At 39.2% G+C, this 25,258-nt stretch overlaps 1 protein-coding gene across 1 annotated transcript in view; it reads left to right on the forward strand.

Moving 5' to 3' along the window:
* NT5DC1 (5'-nucleotidase domain containing 1) overlaps positions 1-25,258 on the forward strand; it is a 126,317-nt gene that overhangs the window by 93,354 nt on the left and 7,705 nt on the right. The window contains exons 9-11 of the mRNA XM_041478140.1: positions 14,473-14,591; positions 15,417-15,575; positions 21,616-21,784. Coding sequence (XP_041334074.1) covers positions 14,473-14,591; positions 15,417-15,575; positions 21,616-21,784 — 447 coding nt within the window. The remainder of the gene's footprint in view (positions 1-14,472; positions 14,592-15,416; positions 15,576-21,615; positions 21,785-25,258) is intronic.

Genomic DNA, 25,258 nt, shown 5'->3' on the forward strand with positions numbered 1-25,258 from the left:
CAGTAAATATGTCAGGCCAAGGTCCTTATATGTTTGCATAGTGTTCAAAGTACTTCAGAGGATAAAAGGAACAATAAGTTATTCATCCAAATATCAAAACAGTGAAAAACTGCAACTTGCTTCTGCATAGAGACAGCAGGGGTTGCTTCAGCTGATTACCTTTGATATTAAATAGCGTGTTTGGCACAGAGCTGATAAGAATATTAGAGAAAGCTAGTTCAAAGAAAGTTTAAACTGCTGCTTTCAAAAGCATGGTATCTACAATATTCCTTTTGTTAAAACTGGAAAACATGTTTAGCATATTTGCCAAGTACTCCAAAACAGAATTCTTTGTGTCTAGAGATTATATTTTCATTTTTAAAAGGCGTTACAGTAACTACTACAGTAACACTGCTACAAAATCCTGGCTATTGATTACATCATGTTATATTCAAGGCCTTGAAGGATAAAGCTCAAACCCCTTTTCTTTAATCGGTTGTGTAAGGATGTGATAAGAGTCACTTTCTGTCTTCTAGGAACCCACATGCAGACCAGATAAACAAATGTTAGAAAAACAAAAGCACTGGCTTTTTTGTTTGAGCTAAAGAACCAAGATATTGAGTGACCTCCTCTGAATCGTATCTCTGGCAGATATGCATGTTCACCTAAGATATCTAATGTCCTAATCCAGAAGCAATGAAGAATTGTAAAATGAGTTTGAATAAGGCCTCATCAGTCTTTATTGTGAAAATCCTTTTAGCTCTTTTTAAAGATTTAGCATAATGGAAAAATTGACATTATTTCAATTAATTCTGCTAGATTTAATTTTTATGGTTCATTAATGTGTCCTTTGTAATTTCAAGGAATTGAACCCATGAATTTTATATGTTCTACATTAAAATTAATCATATTATTCTATAGTTATCCAGCAATTATTTCAAATTATTGAAAGTGATAAGCTCAATTAGTTGTTTATTTTAGAAGACAGCTGCATTCTGGTGGTTCAGGCCATGTTTGTGTTTCATTTTAATGAAAGAAACTTCTTTCATAGAGAAGCATGCCAATTGCCTTGAAACACACACACACACCATGTAATTGGGAGGTCATTAAAAGTCAACATCTACAGAAAATCCTCAGTCATAGTTCTGTGATCACCTTCTGGTGTTGTTTCTTTATCGTCTTTTATTTCAGGACACTAGCAGAGAGTAGAACTGTAGAGCAGTCTGATCTGGATTGTACCAGAGAGATAAGGCAGGGAAACCGCCACACTTAGTAAGCCAAATTAATCTAAAAAATGCAGCTTCTTTTTACAGCAGAATGAGCTAAGGGCCTGTCAACCCAACCCTCTCCAGCCAGTGGGAACTCACAGAACATAAATTGCCATAACCTAAGTCTGTGTTTTCAAAACCAAAGCCAAAATGCCTAAATGACCACTTTGTATTCCAGACAAAACTGTGTTCAGCAAACAGATTATCTGGCTTAAGGGAATTCTTCTCCAAAACATGAAAATATTATTAAGAGGAGATGATTTCCCTTCCTATTTCTTTTTCCCTTCATATTCTGTAAGAAAAACAGAGAAGCTGTAGAAGCAAAGCAGTGAGCACTCAACTTAGACGACATTTATAGTGTGATAATAATATGTGATGCATAAAAATGCTTGGGACTCATGGAAGATTTTACACTGAAAGTGGAGACCCAGTTCTGTATGGAAGATAAAAGCAAATGTATATTTCCATACATGAGCAAGACTTGCCAAGCCTACTCTTATTAGCCCTGAGATGAGCTCAGCTGGTTAGAGCATGGTGCTAATAACACCAATGGGTTTGTTGCAGCAGTAGTAGCAGCCATTCTGAAATAATACCTTGAGTTCTCATGTTTATGTTTCCACAGAAATGCTAAAGAATGTCCAGCAAATTTTTAGACAGATTATTTGATTCAATACCCACAATTCTAGACCAGAAGGGTAGAATTATGGTTATGAATGCTTTTTCACCTTCATTCTGTTTCCCAGCACATACAAGAGTGTCCATGTCTGGGGGGGAAGAACTAAATTGAAATTTCAAAAGACTGAAAGAAACACTAGGGAGGCAAACCACGCACAACTCAGCAGCTGTTCTGGCATTAAGAGAACACATATTTCCATTTTATTTCTTTTTGTACAATTTTATTATTAGATGGTTAAACAGATACATTTTATTTTGTCCATGGAATAATAAATGTCCCACTGGAAAGCTTATAAATTTATGTAGATTATTACCAGACTCTACTGCTGTTTCTACGTAGGATGTTATAACCTTGGTAGCTTATTCAAAACCTGGCTTTTTTACTTGCCAAATCTGTATCATGGATCATTTTAAGAAACTTTTTTTTTTTTTTTTTCTTATATGGAGGTGTAAGCCTCTCACTGTCGTGGTTTCACCCCAGCCAGCAGCCAAGCCACTCACTCACTGCCCCACCAGCAGATTGGAGAGAGAATCAGAAGGTAAAAGGCAGAAAACTCATGGGTTGAGATAAAGATGGTTTAATAAGTTAAGCAGTTTAATAAGTTAACTTTTGAAAGTTAAAGCAAACGCTGCACACTCAAGCAAAACAAAACAATTCACAGCTTCCCATGGGCAGGCAGGTGTTCAGCCATCCCCAGGACAGCAGCACCCCATCACATGTAACTGTGACTTGAGAAGGCAAACTCCATCACTCTGTGTCTCCCTTCCTTCTTCCTCCCCTCACTTTATTTACTGGGCATGATGTCAAATGGTCTGGAATTTCCCTTTGTTCAGTTGGGGTCACCTGTCCCAGCTGTGTCTTGTCCCAGACTCCTATGGCACCTCCAACTTTCCTTGCCAGCATGGAGGTACTAAAAGCAGAAAAGTCTCAGACTCTGTGTGAGCTCAGCAATAACAAAAACATTTTTATTTTCATTACTGTGCTCAGCACAAATCCAAAACACAGCCCCCTACCTACCACTTGGAAGAAAATTAACCCTCCCCCAGCAACAAGACAACCACCATGCTCCCTGAAACAAAAACTGACTCAGAATTAGATTGTAAAAATCAGATGTCTGTTTTGAAACAATGAAGTACCAGGAATAGATACCGAAAGCAGCATGTAGAAACTGCTCTGGCTGTCTATCATTTATCCTCAGCCACCTCCCATTGCTGGCAGTGAAGGGCCAGCAGTCCTGGTCCATGGAGGCTTTGCAGTGCCCAAACAGCAGTGCCTGCGCTTCACACAAAACATTGGCCACTGACCCAGAGCTGCGTTTCCTGTTGCAGAGCCTTCACACTGTGTTTCTGTGCCTGGCTCTGAATCCCAGCTGAGGTGTGCTCATTGCTAATTACAGACCTTCAGTGCTGAGCAAGAGCCCCAAGGAAGCCAATGGTCTTGCAGAAGTGGCTCAGACCCTACGGAAGATGGGGTGCCTGAGGGATGTATCAGTAGTACAGATTTGTGAACTTTACTGGTCCACTGACATTTAGTGCAAGCCTGTGAGAAATAGCTTTACAATCTAGTTCTTAAAATGATGTTAAAATCCAAACAGAATTTCTGGTAGAAACTTGTGAAATAGGGGACTTACCAGTATGACTTTGCAGGGCAAAAAACATTCTTTGACATATATAACATGTGCATAAACAATGCATGATAGAAGTAAGGAGTTTTTTTCTCCATGTAATTGTTTCATCTGTAGAATTCAAAAGAAGTAGATGAGTAGACAGAGAACCTCATAAAGAGTTACTTTGTGATTTGATTCAGAACCAATTTGGAAATTTAAATCAAGGCAGTTTGTAGTAAAGCAAAAATAAAAATTGTGTATGGTACATTCCTGGCAAAGCACGAGCTGGCAACTGATGCAGAAAGCTTCCCTTCAGCATAGTTTCCATGAATCTGAATGTGCTGGTTTTGATTAAGGAGCTTTAGAGTTCTCTTGTGTGTTCTCCAAAATGTCAAGCTTTTATTAAAGTTAGTCTGTAGAACTGATTTTTGCAGAAAGTACATTTTGCTTTTTTGATCTGCTATTGGAAGCAAGTAGTGAAAAGAGTCCTAGAAATTAGCTGAGAGCATGTGGAGGAATCGTAATCAAAGCCTGGGATGAGATCTCCTTCAGTTTGATATGACAGTTGATCTCTGCCTCAATTTCCCAGTCTCTAAATACTGCAGATTACCCAATGTTTATGAAGCAACCAGGAGAACTGCAAAGGGGTAAGTGGCAGAGGAGACCTACAACAAACAGCAGATATGGATTACACATGAGGTAAATATCAAGTGTGTACAGAGTCACCTTGTTCAGGAGCAACTCTGCCTCTCCCACTAAGTACAGCGAAATAATAGGTCAGAAAATACAAAAATGGACATTTCTTTGTTGGTAAGCAGTCATGGAACACTGCATTGTTTAGGTGAGCCTAAGTCCTCCATAGCTGATGTTTCAAAAGGAATTAGTTCTTGCAACCTGAAAGTTCAAAAACACAGGTGATGTACCATCTTCTTCCTCACTGTCTTTGTTCTTCAGTCTGTCTTTATTATTCACATTGGGCTCCAGATGTCTTAAACTTCAATATGTATGCTGCATGTTTTGCTAGGTAGAGTTAGGAACCCCAGGACTTTTTCTCTTCATTAGCAAACATGTTCATTCTAGCTTGATTCTTATTTGCTGTGAAACCACTTCATATATTGTTACTGTCCACAGATTCCAGGTGCCTCTGTGATACTGCCAGACTAAGGCGGAACACTCCAAGATTATTATTTTTTCTGGAATAATGGTAGCAAGAGATTTTTATCTGTGAAATTCCTGCATAGAGAGATCTGGCACAATGCCCTTGGTTCTGAGAAACAAGATAAAGCACATTTTCATATAAACACCCAAGTGGTTTTGCAAACCATACAAAATGCACAGATAAGGATCAGGAAATGTAATCATAGATTGGAAGGAGACCTTGAGGATCATCTAGTTCCAACCCCCCTGCTGTGGACATGGACACCTTCACATAGACCAGGTTGCTCCAAGTCCCATCCAACATGGCCTTGAACACCTCCAGGAAAGGGGCATTCACAACTTCCCTGGGCAACGTGTTCCAGTGCATCACCACGTCACTGTAAAAAATTTTTTCTAATATCTAATATCTAAAGCTACTCTCAATTTAAACCAATTTCCCATTGTCCTGTCGCTACGTGTCCTTGTAAATATTCTTGCCCCATCTTTCCTGTAAGGTCTCTCCAAGTCCCATCCAACATGGCCTTGAACACCTCCAGGAAAGGGGCATTCACAACTTCCCTGGGCAACGTGTTCCAGTGCATCACCACGTCACTGTAAAATCAGTTTTCTAATATCTAATATCTAAAGCTACTCTCAATTTAAACCAATTTCCCATTGTCCTGTCGCTACGTGTCCTTGTAAATATTCTTGCCCCATCTTTCCTGTAAGGTCTCTTCAAGGCTGCAGTTAGGTCACCCCATAGCCTTCTCTTCTCCAGGCTGAACAATCACAGTTGTCTCAGCCTTTCCTTACAGAAGAGGTGCTCCATCCCCCTGATCAACTTTATGGCCTTCCTCTGGACTCCCTCCAGTAGGTCTGTGTCCTTCCTGTGCTGAAGATCCCAGAGCTGGATGCTGTACTCCAAGTGAGGTCTCAGGAGAGAAGGATGTTGGAGGAGACCCCATCAAAGGCCTTACAGAAGTCCAGATAAATGACATTTATAGCTTTTCCCTTATCCACTGTTGTCGTTACTCCATTACAGAGTCACTAGGTTGGTGAGACAGGATTTTCCCTTGGTGAAGCCATGCTGGCTAGCTGGACTCATCTCCCTGTCCTCCATGTGCCTTAGGAAGTGTCAGAGGAATCACTTCTCTTTTACTTCTTCAGAAGACTCATTATTACAGATCTTTTCATATTAGTCTTCCCTTCAAAGGGTAACTAAATATACTTTGCCAGAAAGGAATAGTTTCCAGTTTTGCTTGCCATCTCCAGCCCAGTTGCATTGTTCTGAGATTTACAGGGACTGTTTCACACGTAAGAACTCTTCCTGTTTGCTAGAACATTCACTTCCTAATATTTTTCTTTTTGTTTATTAAATATGAAGTTGTACTGTATCTCAACAGATCCTACAGGAACAAGGTTTCGTGTTGATTTTCATTATGGTGTCACCTGACACACCTGGCTCTTTAGCAGACCTTGAACAGCTTCTTAAATCTCTGCCAGTTTTTCTTACCCTGTCGTATTCTTTGTCCCTTCTTTGAATTCATCCAAGACTGTGATCCACAAGGCCATGAAATTGTCCCCAGACCTCAAGAGTGAACTTGTTGTCACATCTCTGTCTTCCATCACATACTAACACCTTCTCCTTCCCTTCTCTTGTAATGTCTTTATCTAGAAGGGGTAGTAATAATAGAAGATGCAGTAGAGACTAATAAAATCATTCTCATTGCAAAAAAAATTGTGAAATCACCATTAGGGTTCTTTGATGATACATGAACAGAGGTAGGACTCCAAGGGGAGAGTCTAAAGTGAGTGTTAGGTCCCAAACTCTTTCAGTGCCTCTTGAACAATTTCTTAAGCAAAGGGAAACAATATATAAGCCAGAAAATATATCAGGAAAAAAGTGTATTTGCTGCTGAACAAAACCACACAGTGTGATTGTGGGTATATTTCATATTCTTGAATATATATGATTTTAAACTATTAGTGGCAGTTGCTATATTTTCTGTGAGAAAATGGTCCTTAACTATTTAATTCTATTATATTCTAATGAAATTTTTTTTCTTTGATTGTTACTTGAGGTGCCAAGTATTATGAGTAACCTAAAAAACTACTCACTATTTAATACATGTGTGAAGCAATGGTGAGGTAGTGTCTTCCCTGACAGACATATTCAAATAGGTTTAATATCAGTATGATTTTTACATGTGCAATGAAATGTTTCTGTTACCATGAGATAAAAAGAATTCTTGGGTCAACAGAAGCCAGAACCCCTCTCTCAGTAGTCTCAGATGTTAGCTTTTACTTCAAGAGGAAAAAAAAAAAAAAAAAAAAAAGGACTTCTCTAAGGCATCCAGTTCTTGTAAGAAATACTGGGTTTGGGTGGGGTTCTTTTTAATTGCTAAAGCTGAGCAAGGCTTTATTATCCACTATCTGCAGCTATACTTGTACAGTTACTAACAGGAAGAGAGCTGTGTGGATTTATTTGTTTATTTATTTTTAATTCCCAAATTTGTCTTTCTGTATTTAGAATCTTAAATCTTAAGAGTCCTTAAAGGTTGATATCAAATTGCCCCCCCTTCAGAAGCAGCCAATATTTGGAGCTGGAACTTCAGACAGAATAAATCAATAAAATTAAAGTAGGGATTTGAGGCAGTGTAATAAGAGAGGAAAAAAGAATGGAACTACTTATAAATGATAAATCAACCTAGTTGTATAAAAAGTTTTCATATAAAAGTTAATGAAAAAGTCTATTGTGTATTCCAGGTAAATCAGTATGTGCAAAACTATGCATGCTCATGTCTCCTATGCAATCCTTATTCCCTTTGAAATGACATATTTTAGGGAATTGAAAAAATGAAAAGCTAAGGACCTTTGCAGCAGGGTCCCTATATTGCTTTGTGGGGATACATTTCCTCAGGATCAAATTGTCTATTCCAGTTTTCACATATATTTTGTATCTGAAGTATTAAGATATAGGGGAAAAAAGGTCTTAGTTTTTCTGTAACTGAGGATTAAAGAACTTTTGTTCTTTTTTTGGTCCTTGGTGTTTGTTTTTTTTTTTAAGTCTAAGGCCAAGGTAAATGATGGCAGGGAGTTTTTCCCCATTACACTTCAGTGTCAGTTTTCAGTGGGGAAAAGTATGGTCCAAGGGCAAATTTCAATATGCCTTATTTCAGGAGGTAATACTAGAGAGACTTAAAAAGTTCAGATAAACTGGAAGACTACAGACTACACAGTGCAAAGAAGATGCTTTGTGTGTCTCACTGTGATTTTAATTGAGAAATTGAGACATTTTTCTAAAGTGACAGGTTAGGTCAGAACTGTCTCGTAGCTCTCATCTCATCTTCTCTGTTTCCCTCCATGTTCTGCTTCCACCTCATGTGCTCCCTGGTAGGACCAGCTATGGACAGGTGCTTGAACTGACCTGGAATGTTCATATCAGGGGCTTTTCCCCAGTTACCTACCTTTCCTAACTTACTTTAATTGGAACTGCTTTCTGGAAAAGCCTGTCTCTCTCCATAATTATATAGGGATCTCTAGGAAGACTATAGTACTAATTTTAACATGGTTATTTTTTCTGAATATTGAAAGTTCCTCATTTATAAGGCTCTGGATCTTTTTACAAAATTAATGAGATTCAGAATAAAACTGCTCTAGAGAGGGAATTTATTTCTTTTCATTCCATTTTGTACCTTTCCAAGATCCCAATTTAAAAAAACAAAACAGAACAAGAAAACCCTTACAAAATACATGCAATGAAGAAGTGAAATTATGTATTTATGTCCATGTTACTCTTGCAGAGTATAAGTTTTCTTTTTTATAATTCAAATTAAATAAAATTACAGAAAAGTCTTGCCAAATTTGCACATGAACTACAATTAAAAATGAACCTGTAGGAGACTCATTTTCCAAAAAGTGATTTTTCTTTCCTGAGAAAAAAATGGCCTTGCTTGTATTTCATCATATCAGTGTTTCAAAAAGAAAGGCTTTGTTAGCCACACTGTTTCTGGGAAGGCAGAAAGTTAATGCTGCGACAGTTTTGAAAACAAATTACTGTTATTTTCAGTTCTTGTAACACAGCAATCAAAGCCTTCTAGAGAAAATTATTTGCTGATTCTTCTCTAAAGAAACTACTAATTTTCTTATAAACAAGTAAAATTCCAGAGGAACTTACTTGCTGACGTCTCTAAAGGAACTGCTGATTTTCTTGTAATCAAGTATAGCTTCAATCTTATCTCTACATAGCCTGTTACTTGGCACAATTTAAGCAGTAAGGCAGATTTTAATAAAAGTGTAAAAAGTTTTGGCAAAACTAAAAAAATGATTTTTTTTTTAATTTCTGCTCAGAGGATTCTGTGGTTTTTATATATGCCCAGGGCAATTTGAGAATACACAAATATAAAATACACAAATATAAATACACAAAGTACAAATATTTTGTACTTTGGTTTTACAAGGCCTTGCAAACTAGTGGAAGGACAGAAGTCCTTCCTGAGAAAAGTAATTGTTGGTAATGTGATAAACAGTACTTATGAATTATTATGAAATAGTTTCTTTTTTTCCACAGAGTGGTATCTGTATTTTTTCCTCAGCTTTATCCGTGGTGTTCTTCCAGAGCATTGCCAGTTTTTAGTAGTACTGTTATTTAGTCTTCCATATGACGGAATACATTCATATTGGGATTGCTAAGCATAAGAAAGATATATCACTGCCTATGTAAATTTTAAAATCGTGTTCCAGTTTTTAAAACCAAATTTTTACTTTGATTAATTCAACCTCCATCTCACCAACTACAAGACACCCCAAAAAAGGCAGAATGATACAAAGGCAAGAAGGGGAGGTGATCTTCAGGCTGTTTCTGGGGTGGGGTGGGGGAAACAAAAAAACCCACAAAAAACAGATTGTACAGCCAAGAATGGAGATGGCTGAAACCACCAGTCACTTTGGGAAGCCTTAACCTTTCCTTTCAGCACATGGAGTTAAGGGAATATTTTGTTCTTTATCATTTCTCTGCAGTCAGACAGGGGACTGGCAAGTGCTGGTGCACAGGCAGATGGATTTCACAGCTGCTTCCAGGGCACAGAAGTGATTCAGGGATGGTAAAACACACACTAATACCTGAGTGAATTGTGGAAACCACACAGTAAAGTTGATTGGTCTATACCCAGGAGTTTTTGGTGGTGCCCTAAGAAGGGTAGCCACAGGATATGAAGTTTTACCTCCAGTAATCTTGTAAGTGCTTGCTTTCTTCATGGAGAACATGCCCACAGGGAAACTCTACAGCTTATGTCATTCCATCTTGTTATACCCTTACAAGTGGAAGAACCCACCTGTGCAGGTCCCTTTGTCCTTGTAAAATGATGCACTTTCCTTCTGTGATTTCCCTTTTGGAAAGGAGTTTGTCTTTCTTAAGTGAGCTCAAAATTCTATCCAGAATCAGACTGTGTTTGCAAGTCTGAAACATAACCCAGCTTTTGTATTAATGCCCTCAGGGTCTGAAATGGCATTATTTTAAATTGCAGAGAGGCATATCAGTGTGATAGTTGTGGACTATAGAATGGATTTGTTTTACAGTAACCTCCATGTTGGTAACCAGAGCTTCAGCGTGCTGAACACGAGCCCATCTGCACGAGGTGCCCGCAGGCAGAGAGAGCCCACCAGAGCTGCCCATGGGCAAGAAGAAGCAGGAGCAGCTATATAATTGTCACATGTTTTTTGTACTACTGTACAGCTCAAAGAGAAAAAAAATAACCCTAATAGACAGTCTAACTAGGTCTGTGTGGAAAGGGGTTAAAGGCTGTCCAGAGAAAGGCAGAAGGAGGGGCTGTAGTGGAGCTGTATGTGCACTGTAGTTAAACCCAGCACACTTTAAGCTGGCAGGACCTCTGGGCACCTGGAATTGCTTTCTTGCTCCGGTGTCTGCCCAGTCAAGTTGATGTGAGCTGTCCTCAGGCTCTTTGGTGAGTCAGTGGCGGGTCCTGGCCCCAGTGTGCAGCCAGCACTCACTGCAGGGCATGCAGCCGGAGGAGCAGCACAGGTGGTTCCTCAGGGGTGGTGAACTGAAGAAAATTTACCTGGGTGTAGGTGTGGCTCAGTATAGGTAAGTGTTGAAGCATAAATTAACCCTCATCTCAGCTTCTCTCTTAACCTTGTGCTTCCCAGCCAAGAGCCCTATCCCATGGCCTGAGGTCTAACAGTGTAAACAGCAGCCAGGCTGGGGATAGATCCCCAGGTTCAGACACTTTCCATCTCAGCAGGTATAACCCATAAGAGGACACAGAGCAGATGGCGCTAAGCAAGCTGTGCAAAGTCTTTCCCAAAAAGTGACTCTTTGCCAAAGTAAATTACCATCAGTTGTCATTTAAATAAGAATAAGCTTCACTGATTACTTTTTGCATATTCATTCAGAATGAAACCAGATGTTCCTCAGGCCATGCTTTAAAGCTGCAATGCACATTTAGAGTTAGGCAAGAAAATTCTCACAAGAAAAAGGATATTGAGTCTTGTTAGTGAATTGGTTTATCTGAAAAAAACATATCTTTTGTTGGTGATGAGAGTATATTTCTGAATCAGAAACCATTTCCCAGCTGTTAGACAAAGTTATATGGAAATTGCCATCCCAGCAATGTTAATATTGCCCCAGCAGGAGTTAAGCTTTCGTTTGTTTTTAAAAAGGAACAGTAACTTCCCTTCAGGAAGACTGCTCTGAATCACAGTTAGGTTTGGGCAAGTGTTTTAATAGAATGATTCTCTGGGTTTAATTATTTTAATTTTACTTGCTTGGTACGTTTACATTTCTTGACCTAGCACATTTTCAGTCTACAGCCGGGAATCTGGTTTGCAGTGTTGTATGAGGCTTCAGAAGGAAGCAAATCACTCTATCTAAATCATCAGAGAAATTCTTTTTGGTTACCCAGTCTGTTTGAAATTGTCAGGACATCTCCTTTTCCTCCTAGCTTATAAGACCTAAAGCATCCCCACCTATGTAAGTTTCTTCCTGCTGGAAGAATATTTATAGCATTTCTGACCTTTGAATGAACTTCTAAGAATCAATAACAGCAAAGTGGAAAGCAGGGCAGCAGCAGTTTTCCTCTTGACTGAGTGTAGCCAGTGTTCAGCTTGGAATATCTAATATGTATTAGGAACTCCCATAATCACATTTAAGCAACATTTTTGCAGGAAATTTGCAGATTTCTTCAGCGCTGTCATGTAGCTACCATCTGAAGGATACAAGGCCAGAGCCATTGGTGTCACTGATGGGTTTTTAAGTTGTTGTGTATCAATTTTTTACATGGCAGACCTTCTACAAAAAGCCTTGAAAGGTGGTGCTGAAGAATAATTTTCTTAGCTGTATTTTGCCACTGGACAAATGTAAGCAAATTAGAAACTGTTCTCGTTAATGACTTATGATAACTGAAACACCTTCCATTTCCTTCCACTCCAGATTAGAGTGATAAAATTGACAGAGTCACCCCTCGATGTATGAGCACAAGCAGCCATATGAGATGGTTCAATTCAAGATTTGTCCATTCAGAGTTGTTATCCCTATGACCCTACAACTCAAATAATTTAAAGGACCTTTCCTAATTCCTCAAATTTATGAAGTTCCTTCCGAAATTGAAGTGTTCCCATAATGAACTAGACACTGCAGTGCTGTTTGCTGCCTCCTTCTAAAGGGGAAATTAATTTCCCTTTATTTCATTGCCTAAAATCAAAGTTTTTCATTTAATTAAATCCTTTCCTTCTCCAGAGCTGGCACCCCAGAAAATTCTTTTTGCACCGTCTTTTGCCTACCACAGGTTCCTGGCCAGCTAGGTCAGATTGTGAAGTATTAGAAGCCTAAATTCCAAATGCCTTAAGTGAGATGAATCTCATTGCTAGGGGAGACAGTAATAGCTCTCACAGAGCGAGGTCTTCTACCTTGTAGAATTACATCTTCTACCTTGTAATTAGAGTGAATTGTTGCAGCCAGGACTTCCCCTCATGCCATTCCATAGAGGTGGCAAGCAGGGTTTTGCTCTTTACTGGAGCCTCCTGAAACTGCTGTAATACATAGGGCTTCTGTTTGCAAATGCAATGTCATTATTCAGAAAATACCTCATAAAAGCTTAATTTAGTCAATTTTTCTTATTGACTAAATGGAGAGACAATGATAGCTATACAAATCTTCAAAAATTTCAAAAAACTTTATAGCATCTCAAAAGAATTGTTTTCATATATTTCTTTTTCTATGTCCATGTAATTTGAAGATTGTGTCTACTTGTTCAGCCAACCATCCAAATATGTCTAAAAATACAAGGAATATAAAATAAATTTACTGTTACGGCAGCTTCTGTTTGTTCAGAAGTTGTTTGATCAAAGGTTTTAATAGTCAGGAAATTAAGATTTTTTTTAACGGATGCCATCATATTTATTGTTATTGTAATTAGTGTTACATTCTGAAGAACAAAGGAAAACATTTCCACACAAGTTCTACATGAATTGTTAATGTCAACTTTGAATTTCCTTGTTTTTTCCTAGTTTATAAAACAGTCTTAATATAGAATCATTTTGTCTCCATTTCTTCAAATTTGTAGAGTCATAACATTAAAGAATGGTTTCATTCCTCTCTCCACATACCCATTTCCCTCTTTTTGCTTCTTTTTTAATTTCTTTCAAAGATAATGTATTGTGCCATGTACATCTTCAATGCTCTTAAAACATAAAGCTGCCTTAGCATTTCACTGTTCTCCAAAATTTGCATTTCAGCTTTCAGCAGTCTCTAACCAAGTAGAAGTTGCTCTTTTCCACTTATTCCTAACACATTTTAAGTGCTTTGAAAAATTTTGTAAAGCAAGAGAAAAACTGAAGTTCGGATGTTACACCTAAGTCAGATCTAAGTACTGTATTGTTTTCTAACTCTTCTGTCTCTAGCATAAAATTAAGACATGGTTGAGACTAAATAATAAAATCAACCTTTTGTTTCATGAGTTCAGTAGACAAAAGACATTCATATTAATACTTCTGATGGAATTGTAGTTTCTCGGTTCATTGAGACTGCTGTTTTGGCTCCAGCAAGAAGCTAAAGTTCATTTGGCAATAGCACATGGATTTGAAAAAGCAACAAGTTTACGTGGACACTGGGACAGATCCATGCTTTGAAACCAGCCAGAGACAAAGCTTATGGCAGAGCTGGGTGATGACCAGGGAGTTTCAATTTCTACTGAATTTTCTAATTTGCTGACACTGCCAGAGTGGGTATATGACAATTTGAATTATGCCACCATCAGCAACACTGGGGCTGTTGTCCTCTCATCATTTGTCTACTCATCATTTCTTCAAAACTGTTTGATAACTGGAACTGCTCATTTTTTATGCTGATCCAAGGCTGATGAATGCCCTTAAGAGCTACTTCAGTCTGTTTTGTTGGGTTTATATCAGTGCTTAAAAACTGTGGGTCACTTTTATGCATCATGGTTTCACCTTCATCTGTGGCAGCTCCATCAGTCTGGTCTGTGTGGCCTCCTGCCTTCACTGCTGCAGAGTTTGGGTGGCAAAGTCCATGAATTTAAGTCCCTAGGTCTTCTTCTGTAGCCAGTGCACACAAGGCTCAGCTTCTTCTTTTCTCACAAGTGTCTGCTTACCTCCAGCTGCCAAACACCTCGACTGAATCCACAGTCAGTACCAGAACTTGAGCCAGACACTGGAGCTGGTTTAATGTCAAAATAGATCAGCTTTGCACAGGCAGCTTCTCACACATCTCACAAGTACAGGAGGATGGGCTGGTCTCACTAACAGCATGCAATTTGGCTTGGTGATTTCAGAAAATGACGAGGAGCAGGAGGCTCTGCTGTCACTGGACAAGCCTGGTTGGTATTCCCAAGGTAATGCTATCCAGCTTTATGATCTACTGAAGAAGATGACTGGCAAGTTGGATCCCAAGGTATGTTGCAAGTGAGATTCAATCTTTCTGAAAATACCCTGTTTCAGTCAAGAATTCACCAGACAAACTTTCATTAAAGTTATTGATGTGATTGGTCACAAACTTCTGTTCTGGTTACACTTGCTGCTGTCTAACAGCCTGTAGCCCAGAACTGGAAATAGCATATTTGTCTTATTGGTAGAATATGTAAACTTTCTAGATGTAAACTTTCTTTGTGCAGGGTAAACATTTCAGCAGCTTTGGGAAGAATCTGGTTGTAATCAGGAAATGTCCCTGAGGAAATAGATCGTATAGATTAAAAGATGGCATCACTAAAAACTAGGAGTGTGTAAGTACAGGTTTGGATAGGTGAAAATGCCACAAAAGATGGTGTAACAACATTTTTCATAGTGAATAAATTTCTCCCTGGACACAGAAGAGTTTTGAGTCACCAAGAAAAATGTTCTGTCTTGTTTCCAGTGTAGTCTAGAGCTTGTTCCAGTTTAGTGTATTTTTTTGGTAGTCTTTCTACTGCTTCCCATCAGGCTATTTCTGTCAGCCAAAATACTCACACTTCCTTTTGCTGGTCCCTGTTAGGCATCCCTCTCCAATGCCCCTGGAGGGTGAGAGCATGGAGGGTGTGTGGGGCCAGCCTTTCCCTTATAGAGCTGGTTGAAGATAAAGCCCTAAACTTGACATTAATAGGATCTCTGCATGTCTTGACCAAGTGTAAACATGGAGGAATTTTTTATTAGGTCATTTTAAGGCTCTCTTTCTCTCTCTGAAATAAAGTTTGCTTGTGTTTTCCTCATGTACAATGCTTCTAATTTGCTTCTTCCCTCACAGGTTGTTTATTTTGGTGACAGTATGCACTCAGATATTTTCCCAGCTCATCACTATAGCAACTGGGAGACTGTCTTCATCTTAGAGGAACTTCTAGGGGACAAAGGTATAGTGCCTGCAAAAGCTGAATCTGAGCCCTTGGAGAAGAAAGGAAAATATGAGGTAAGGGCTCCTGCAGATGTTTCCTGGAACAGAATAAAGTAAATTACAAAAAAGCCTCATGTCACCTGCACTAAGAATGAACCTGCTTGTCTTACCAGGGTGCTGGCAGCATCAGCATCCCTCACAGATGTGTCCTCCTTGTCTTATCAGGAGGATGCTGTTCTGTCCCAGCTCAGCAATGTGTGGGTAACACAGCACCTCTACCTAGAGCTCAACCAGATCTCAGAAAAGGAGCTGTGTGTGCTCTCCCTTAGCAAGAACCCTTTTAGTAACAGGATCCCTCCATCCCACAAGGAAAAATTTCAAGCCCAGTTGTCACAAGTCCAGCGCCTGAACTCTGCTGAGTTCATGACGTTTCCCTGTGTGTTGTGACCAACTGTAAACACAGAGGAATTTTTATTACATTGTTTTGAAGGTTGCTTTCTCTCTGTGTGAAATATGGTTTGTTTGTGCTTTTTTTATATACAAATAACTTTTAATTTGCTGCTTCCCTCACAGGTTGTTGTTTTGGTGACAGCTGTGCTCAGATAAGAGGGACGGCTTCAAAATCTGGCCCAGTGCTGACTTACTGATAGTTACCTCAGATAAAATGATGTTCAGGTTGATCACAGTTAGGAAGCAGGGCCTTAGCTCTGCTGTTACCCTTTAATTCTCCCACAGAAGGTGGGAAGTTACTATAGTTTATTCTTTCCTCTGCTGCCAAAGAGCAAAGTAGATTGGAAACAGCACTGAGATGGGTGATGAGGCAGCACTGTACCTCCAGCATGTCCCATGTAGGTAGGAATTACAGCGAGGCTTCACTCTCCATTTGGAGTGTCTCTTCATTTCATATGTTACTAAATAAATAGGTCATTTTCTTCTAATTGCAGAGAAATACAAATGCTTATCACACTTTTCTTTGTAATGCACTAAACTTTATTTTTCTTTTAAAATAATTACTCTTTGTGAATAAAAGTTAACTTACCGATAGAGAAGATTTGGGAGTGCATTTATACTTCGTATGTTTTTAATCCAAGTGTTATAAAAGCTCCTGTTTTTAATGGAGAAAAGGGTCTCTTCAATGGACTAAAACAATATAGATGTGATATCTGTATCTTATTTTTTTAATAGAGATATCTCATATTTTCCCCCACTATCCTGATTTCTAAACTAAGGTCAGACAAGGACATTACAGTCACTGAAATGAGGAAATGTAATCATTAATGTTTAGGCTTTTTCCTGGGTTGTAAAAAAAAAAAAATAAGTAAAAAAATATCAGTATCCTATCCAGAGAATGTGTTTCTCAGTAGGAAGGGAAGGTGGGGGAGGAAGAGCTAGTTACACATACAGGTTAATACAATATGATTTAAATAATTAATGCTTTGGAAACAACTCAAATCCTCCATAAATTTGTTCATTCTCTGACTGGATATTCTGTTGCATTGCTGCATAAAACTTAAGGTGTGGGAGATTTGTTCAGCATGGTTTCTTAAGCATGTTCAGTGAATGCTTTTGAAGCACACATTTTTAAATAGAGAGGCAGAAGGTGGTTCTTTTCCTGGAAGTACAAAGAGTAATGGATTGATTTGTTTCCGAGCCCACGATGATGATTTGGTTTTCCCTTGTTGCGACACCTCTGCTCGACTGCTCACAAGATCCATCTTCTCTATCGCAGCAGTTGTCAGGCAGCAAATTGAGACTTTTAGACAGGTGCTTGACATTTCACTGACACTGTAGCGTTCTTGACAAGAGATTGCAGTATTTCAAGGAGACACCACCCCTACCACACACAACCCCTGTTCCGTTTACATCCGCCAGCAGTGACAGCGAGCAAGCAAGGGAGAAATGAATTGTGTTGATTAAAGGAACCTGAACCTGGGGGTCCGTGGCAGGTCAGTGGTGTTATTTCATTACCATGCTGCTCACTGGAGTCTGAACAACAGGTCACATCCATATCTCTGCAGTTGACTGGGCACCACTAACTTAACAGGACTAGTTCAAAGGGACTCCCTTTACAAACCTATGAGAGTTTTATTTTCATTCCCCCAAGAAACTTCTCCCATTAACCCTTTGGTTAAGAAGGGAGAAAAGACAATTCAAAGGATTGTACAAAGTCAGGTGTTTCTGGAAAATTAGTCACAAACAGATTAGATGTCATCTGGTTAATCGGCCTTAGCATTCATTGGCAATAAAATACAGTGCTACTGTAGATATCCCATGCCATGTGCAGTGTGCAGAGAGGGACTGAAAATTTAATACATTATGCAACTCACAATTCCATCACTCTTTATGAAATACTATTAAAGTAAGAAAGTATTACTTTAATTGGCAATTGCATCTTTCAGAAAGAAATTACAAAAACCTGGTTTTAGTTGTTTGACTGGTGTTTCATCACTAACAGTAAGAGGGGAAGAGAACAACCACCTCACACACCAAGTGGGAGACTTGTGATTTCCATTTTCATTTGCAGTTTTTGTCTTTTCCCTTCAGTTAAATGCATGATATAAGCCAGATACACATAACTGTGAAATTATGGTACCAACTGCAATTCTTTTAAGTACATGAGTCATAACCAAATAAGCAAGAGAATAGTAAACTAAGAACTATTTATGCAGTTACTTGGCTCCTAAGTAAATTGCAGCATGCAGGGTGAATAAAAATACAAGGCATTGTGTTGAAATAAGATTTCCCTCCTTCCTAGAATTGGGGGTTTGTTTGTTTGGCTGGAGGCTTTGCTTTTGCATTCTGTTCTTTAAATGCATGATCAGTTCCATCAATGAAAACTCAAAGGAAAGCTGGAATTTGTCCCAGGATTTCGAGGAAAATTATTACAGAGGAGCTGCCAGTGTGTAAATGAATGGCTTATATGAATGAATGGAGCAGAAATCAAAGAATTAATTGGTGGATACAGATGATAATTTTGTAGTTAGAAGGGAAAACTTAATTTACAATATTGCCTAGTGACTGGTTTGTGGTAGAAGTCAGGGCTGTTATCCCCCTGTATTTCCATTAACTCCCTTGGTGTGACCATAGACAAGGCAATTTCCTTTATGCCTTTTGGTTCTGTTTGTCTCTTTATTCCTGTTTATCTTTGGCATAAATCTAACAGTACTTCCAGGAACAACCTGATGTGCTGTTGTGAAGCCTGGTGAGTTAAGCAATATTCCTAGGGCAACACCCTGAAGTGCAGCACATTTTATTTTAAATTTGCTTATGGTAATCCCTGTTGTAGTTTAGGTGCAATTTCGTGTGTGAAATGTTTCATATTTGCATGATGTGTAGGAGGGCAGGTTCTGTGCAACAGAATTCAGGCCAGTGGCTGCCTTGTCCATTTGTGTGGTTCAGGAACATCCCATTGTTGTGGTCAGCGCATCTCAAGTACTATTACACCAGAAAAACTGTATCTTGAGCATTGATTTTTTTTCTGGCATCAAGAGTCAGTGGTGTGTAACTACCTCGGGACAAAGCATAAAATCATCAGTACCATCACTCATATTGGATGCAGTAGAGTATTCCTCAGGCTCTGTGCTTGCTATGGCATAGATGGCAATTCTGCATCTAAATAAAGCCCTTAAAAATACTAACGCGCTTGCTATGGCATAGATGGCAATTCTGCATCTAAAGAGCCCTTAAAAATACTAACGGCTTGATCTTCCACTCCTGTCTCCTTTACATCTTTCTTTCTTTCATCCCTTTACTAAATGTAGAAAATTTCAGAGCTTGGCTCCCTGCTAATTAGTATTTTAAAAAGGTCATTTGTAAGCTGACAAATCAGTGTTACCCAAGGGTCCTATTAACAGTAATTGATTCTGTCTATTCTGTTAACAGCAAAGATGGTAACAAGTACTCCAGGTGTTTTGACTTTGTGGAAGGAAGGCCCTAGAACTTGGGAATTTCTGGTACCATCCCTATTTCCCTGAAGTGTAGATGTTTTTTCCAGTCCTTGTACCCTGAACTGACACAATCAACATCTGACCTGCTGCTGTCTGACCAATATGCCAGAGAGTAAACCCATATGCCTGGGGGATTTGCATGAGAAAGAGGGATTGCCCAGCACTTTTCCAGGGTCTGCTGTCCTGCTGTGAGAGCCAACTCTGTGTCTGGGGACTGCAGGAGTGGCTGATGGATCTTCCAGAGCTCCTCAGCCCTGCTGCTGGGCATGTGCCTCCAGGCATGTGAGCAGGCACAGTAAGAGGAAGCTTTTGCCTCATTTCACAGATGTACAGAAGGCCTGTCCTTCATTGCAGGCTACGATGTGTGCTGCAGGTGAGATAAGGACATCTTCAGAGCATCAGGTAGGGATGGAAGGGGCAGCAATGTCTGATGTTCGTAGGGATGTGTCAAAGTTTTGACTGCTCTTTCCAAATTTTAAATCAAGATTTAGCCTACCAGACCAGCCCTGCCATGTGTAGATAAGCCCAGCAGCAAAATGATGGAAGCTCTGCACCAAGTGACTTGATGGCAAATCTCATATCTAACTGGGTTTGATTTCACTAAGGGCTTGGGTTGTAAATCCAAAATTTAACTCCCTCCTCCTTAATAAGGAAGAAAATCCCACTCTAGAATCAAACTTCTGTAAAAATCAGTTCATTTCCTCAGGTTACATTTTTAATTGTCTACTGAACTAACCATTCACTTCAGAAAGCAGAACCCTCACATCTTTTCTCTTGTCAATAAACAGGACCCTGTCTTTTGTACAAATGCTTTTGTGGGCCAGTAGTGGGGTGGTTGTTTTGATTAATCACCTGAACAGCTGTAACAGCCTTAGGAGTTTCCTGCATGTGTCATCCAGCTGGCAAACAGATTTTGATTCATCAGAGCATCTAAACTTAATTATAACTGATGTAAAGTCCTGAGATTGGCATGGAAAGATAAGATTTACTGGGGGGAATAAAGAAAGTCACTTTGTGTAAGGCATTAAAAAAAAAACACAAAAGCCCAGGACTTCAGTTAAATGCTTATTTTGAAACAAAAGATAGGAGTTTTTTTCCAATTTATTTACATCAGAAGACAGAAATTAATATCCACGTGTGTTGAAATCAGTACTTCCCCCCTCATCTATACTCAGAGGAAAAACTGTAGCACAGGCTCAGGGAGAGAGTGGCTCTGTGTTTACTGGTGCAGTCTGTTCAGCTGCATCAACCACTTCCTTGTGATCAAAAGATACAGACCTCTGTCATAAACACAAACGATTCCAGCAGATTCTCAAAACTGTTAAGAGAGAGGTTAAATGGAGAAAAAAGTACAAAAGTTCACAAACCTGGAGGCACAAACTGCAGTATCTGTTCTGTGCTCTGCAGGTCTGAGTGTTCCTTTGCACACAAATTACTTTAACAGATTTTCTATAGTGTAGTTTTGTTTCCCATTTTTTCATCTTTCTGTAGATGTGTCCTGGCATTTTTTTCTGATTACTCATGGCAGTTTATAGCAGGTTTCAAGATGAACTTGTAAAAAGTCAGTTTTCCCAATGCTGCTTTAATGGTTTCTTTAAAAAGTATGTTGTTGTCTGAAAATACACATTAAAAAAATTAGTATTCCACAATTTTCTAGGCAACCGAATGTCTCTCCATGGATTCTGTGGCTGTGTTTTCACTCATTCCTCAGCTCAGAAACAGATAACACAGGTGGCATGATGCATTCTTTGCAGTTACTCCACCCAGCATGACGAAGCTCCTTGTCCCCCAGGAGGAGATCCCAGCTGTAACACAGCCTCTCCAGTAGAGAAATACAGCAAGCAATTCACACTATCATAAACAGAAAAACCAGGGAAAATAGAAGGTGTTTTCTTTAAAAGGTTTAAAAAATATTTACAGTTAACTTTTTATGTCCTAGGGAATCCATAAATTGTATAAACAGGAACTTGGGAACTTATGGGAAGAGGATTGTTATTGTATTGTTATTGTCCTTATATTTTAAAGTTACATTGCTCCTGAGATACAGTATAGGCTTCAGAGAATCATAAAAACACTAGAGTTCCCTAAACTAATGCTTGTGGATAAACAGAGATTTTTAGGTTTGTTTTTTTTTTTTAAGCTTACATATTTATTTATTTTTCTTGCAGGGAGATCAGCTCAAAGTTCCTTACTTTGTATCTAAACAGTGGGGCTCTTTCTTCATGGACAGATTGCCAGGCCTGGAAAATGCAGAGGAGACCTTAGTTCACACGTGGTCCTGTAGATGTATTAGCACTTACAGCACTATTGCAATCCCTAGTCTGGAAGCAATAGCAGGTAAGGAAGATGGGGCTTTTTTCTAATGAACATGCAGTATTCATAGTAAGTTTGCAGTTCTGTAGATCTGGTTTAGAGATTACATATATCTAAAACACATTTAAAATACTCTGTTCATATGATGCAACACTTAGCACTAATGACCTTTGATTAATTTGATGTTTGTGCTTTTAATTGTTGCCTGATATACCAGAGGTTTTTGTTTGTGCCTGCAAATACGAGGTGTTTAATTGATTCACTATTATAGATAGGGTGCAACATTTACTGGACTGTAGATTAGTTCCTGAATTTGGTCCCTACTTCCCCACTGTGATTTGCTGTTTCTACTTTCAGTGGTGTGATACATTCGAAACAAACAACATGCAAAGTTACTTGGGACTGTTATACTTAAAAAAAGGTTTCTTACTGATCTAGCTTGTTACACTTCCCCTATCAGTAACTTTGCAGCTACAGTACATACCTGGGATTGCAAAGTGATGATGAGGACCCCCATGTGCTCCACCTATCATTTTGCATTACGGAACTTTGTAGAGACCCATACCTAAAGGAATAAATTAATTATTAAATGAATGAAGAATACAGCAATTTACTTTACTAACCCCTGCATTCAGCATCTGTTGCCTGCTTCGTGCATAAGACCAAGGAATAAAAGGTTTGTTGCAAGAGAGCATTTCAGGCTTGCCCAGCAGTGACTTCTACAGCAGGACGTGTGATAGACCTTTTCTTTGCAACCATATTTTACACATGTACTTACATTGTATGGATATCTCAAAACAGAAAAATCATAGAATGCCACATAGAATCTGATATTTGCCATTTTGCAATCTATTTCAGCCTAAAGACACAAACATACAAAGGGAAAATGCCAACAGAGAGATAATTTCCATAAAACTCCCATCTAATACCCTTTCCAGGGTCATGCTGTGGCTTGCTTTGGAAGTGTTGACCAAGAGAAAATGGCCAGCCACAGTCTGAAACTCGCCTCCCAGCCAGATCCCCACCAACCACAGCTCAGTTTAAAGGACATGCAACGCCTCTCAACCTCAAATGTATGACAAGCTTTCCAGCTGCAGATGAAAGGGTGCAAACCCATAAGGCATATCTGGGCAGTTAGTGAGTAGGATAGCTACCTGCCATCAGCTGTGGAGCTTCTGCAAGGCCTGATTCTCCATGAGGAGGGACACCATGTGCTGTCCCTCACTGCATTGAACCACTGCTGGGGCAGGGGGTCATGTCTGTAAAAGCTAAACCCCAGTGCTAAGGGGCAGGGGAGAAATAATGTTTTAAATTTGCAGCTGTGCGCTGGACAGCAGACTCAAAGTTGAAGGTATGAGAACATCTCTGCTTTCTTACAGAGAGAGGTATTTCTTGTTTGTGTGAAAGAGCAGATGTTCATTATTATGGATGTTAAGGAATTCGTGACTCCCCTTGAATACCTTGTCTGACTCCTGTCACAGCAAGCTGTTGAGAACCCCTGCTTTGGCAAGCCCTAAAGTTTTTGGTTGCAGCTGTAAGTCATATCTTAGCTACAGCTATTTGCTACAAGAGATTGAAATGGGTTATGCGAGTTTGGTGCTCTCCAGCTTTTCCTTTCCCATTCATCTGCTTCAATTACCAGCAGAGGACTTCCCACTGCCAAGCTGCAAAAACTCAGGCCTTTCCTCAAGATGCCCTGAGCCCAAGTGTGCAGCCAGGCTGCCACCATGCTGGCCACATGAGCCCAGCTCCCAGCTAGTGATGTGCTGACTGTGTGAGCTCAACTCTGGCTGGCGCAGCCTTGGCAGCACCTCGCTCAGCCTGACCCAGCCAAACAAGCTGCCACCTCCCTGGGGTGCACTGCAGCCTCCTGGGAGCTGGGGGCTGACAAGGGCTTCTCTATCAACAATGTTTACCTGGCTTTTGTACACCTACGTGAGCAGTAGTAAGTGTCACATACAAGTCAGGATGCTTGTGGTCTGAAAAAAATATTTGGTGAAATGTGGCAGATGGCTGCAGTGCTGGCTTTAAGATTGATTCTTGTCATTTGGCTGCAGTGAGTGTCTGTGCATAAAGAACAGCTTGGTTTGCTTCTCAAGACACATTGAAAAAGATTATTCCAAAGACTATTCAATGTTACTTAATGCTAGTAACTCACTTACTCAATACCAGTTCAAAGATGCATTAGCTTCAATCTCGCCTCTGGCAAGGAGGGTGTTACTGGAATTGCAGATTATTGCACCACTGTTGATCATCTAAACTCTCCTCAGATTCCCTGAAGAGAAACTGGCATTTTCTTTGTGCATTACAGAGTATATTTCATTTATTGTTAAAATTCCCCAAAGGAGACCTTCTACAATTCCTTCTCTGCACTTCCATCGGTTTGGATTGGAAATCAGATACATGTTATATTGACAGTACATGGTTAATAAAGTAGAGGAAGCCAATGTCCCTACTTCTATTCTACATGCCTGACTCACAAATCCATCTGTTTCTCCACTTTTCTGCTGTTGAGTCTCTCCTCATTTACAGCTCCCTTGCAGATTTTTAATGCACAATGATATCATAAGACAGAATTTCCAAACTGGGATCCATTACCGTGGGAATGTTGTTTTAGGGCTCCCACATGGAAATTAAAGGTGTAGGGGTCTCTCTGAAAAATGGCATTCTGCATAAACCACAGTTTCCAGGACATCCTTCTCCACTTCAGAAGGTTAGGTATGAGCCAAGTAGAGGAGGATTACTCATATCTTTCCTACCTGAATAATCTGAACTTTACCTTCAAGGACAGTAGCCACTACTCTGTGACCACGTGACCACATTTCCAGATCTCCATGTTAATAATTGTATTTCCTGCATCATATAGGTATTCCAACAGTAATTTCAACAATTTCAAAAATACCATTTCTGACACGTTTTTTGATTAACAGTTCTTTGATTGAAAAATATGATACACATATTTCAAGCTAATGCTTTGCCTTTCAATCTCACTATATTTGGTATTTTTATAAAAGCCACACTTTAAAAAATTCCATGAGGAGTTTTAGAGCTATGGAGGGGATTTTTGTAAGTTTTTTGGGTTTTTTTTTCCTTCATTGTAAAGAAAAGGTTAAGAAAGTGGGCTCTAAAATGTAATAAGGAGAACATACAAAACTTTTTTCCTAATTTCATAATTCTTAACCTAATGTTGTAAATTTGTCTCATAACCTCTGACTGGTGAAGTTTGTCATAGGATTAAAAACTACGGCAAGCAAGAAAAGGAGATTGAGCAATGTTGCAGCTCAAGAGAATTTCATTTCAGAGAGGAATTAGTGCAAATATAAATGTTTTATGGAGACAGAGTTCATTTCACACTTTGGAGATTTGATAACCAAGCTTGTGTCATTTAACAAAATGCATGAGTATAATGCATTTTGTTAAATCTTGCATGCAACATGAAATTGTATCAGGCCTTGCCCATATGGCTGCATAAGTTTTTCTTCATGCCTTATTGTTATT

This window comes from Pyrgilauda ruficollis, unplaced genomic scaffold (genome assembly GCF_017590135.1).
Source record: "Pyrgilauda ruficollis isolate IOZ18807 unplaced genomic scaffold, ASM1759013v1 scaffold43, whole genome shotgun sequence".
In the NCBI taxonomy this organism is placed as follows: domain Eukaryota; kingdom Metazoa; phylum Chordata; class Aves; order Passeriformes; family Passeridae; genus Pyrgilauda; species Pyrgilauda ruficollis.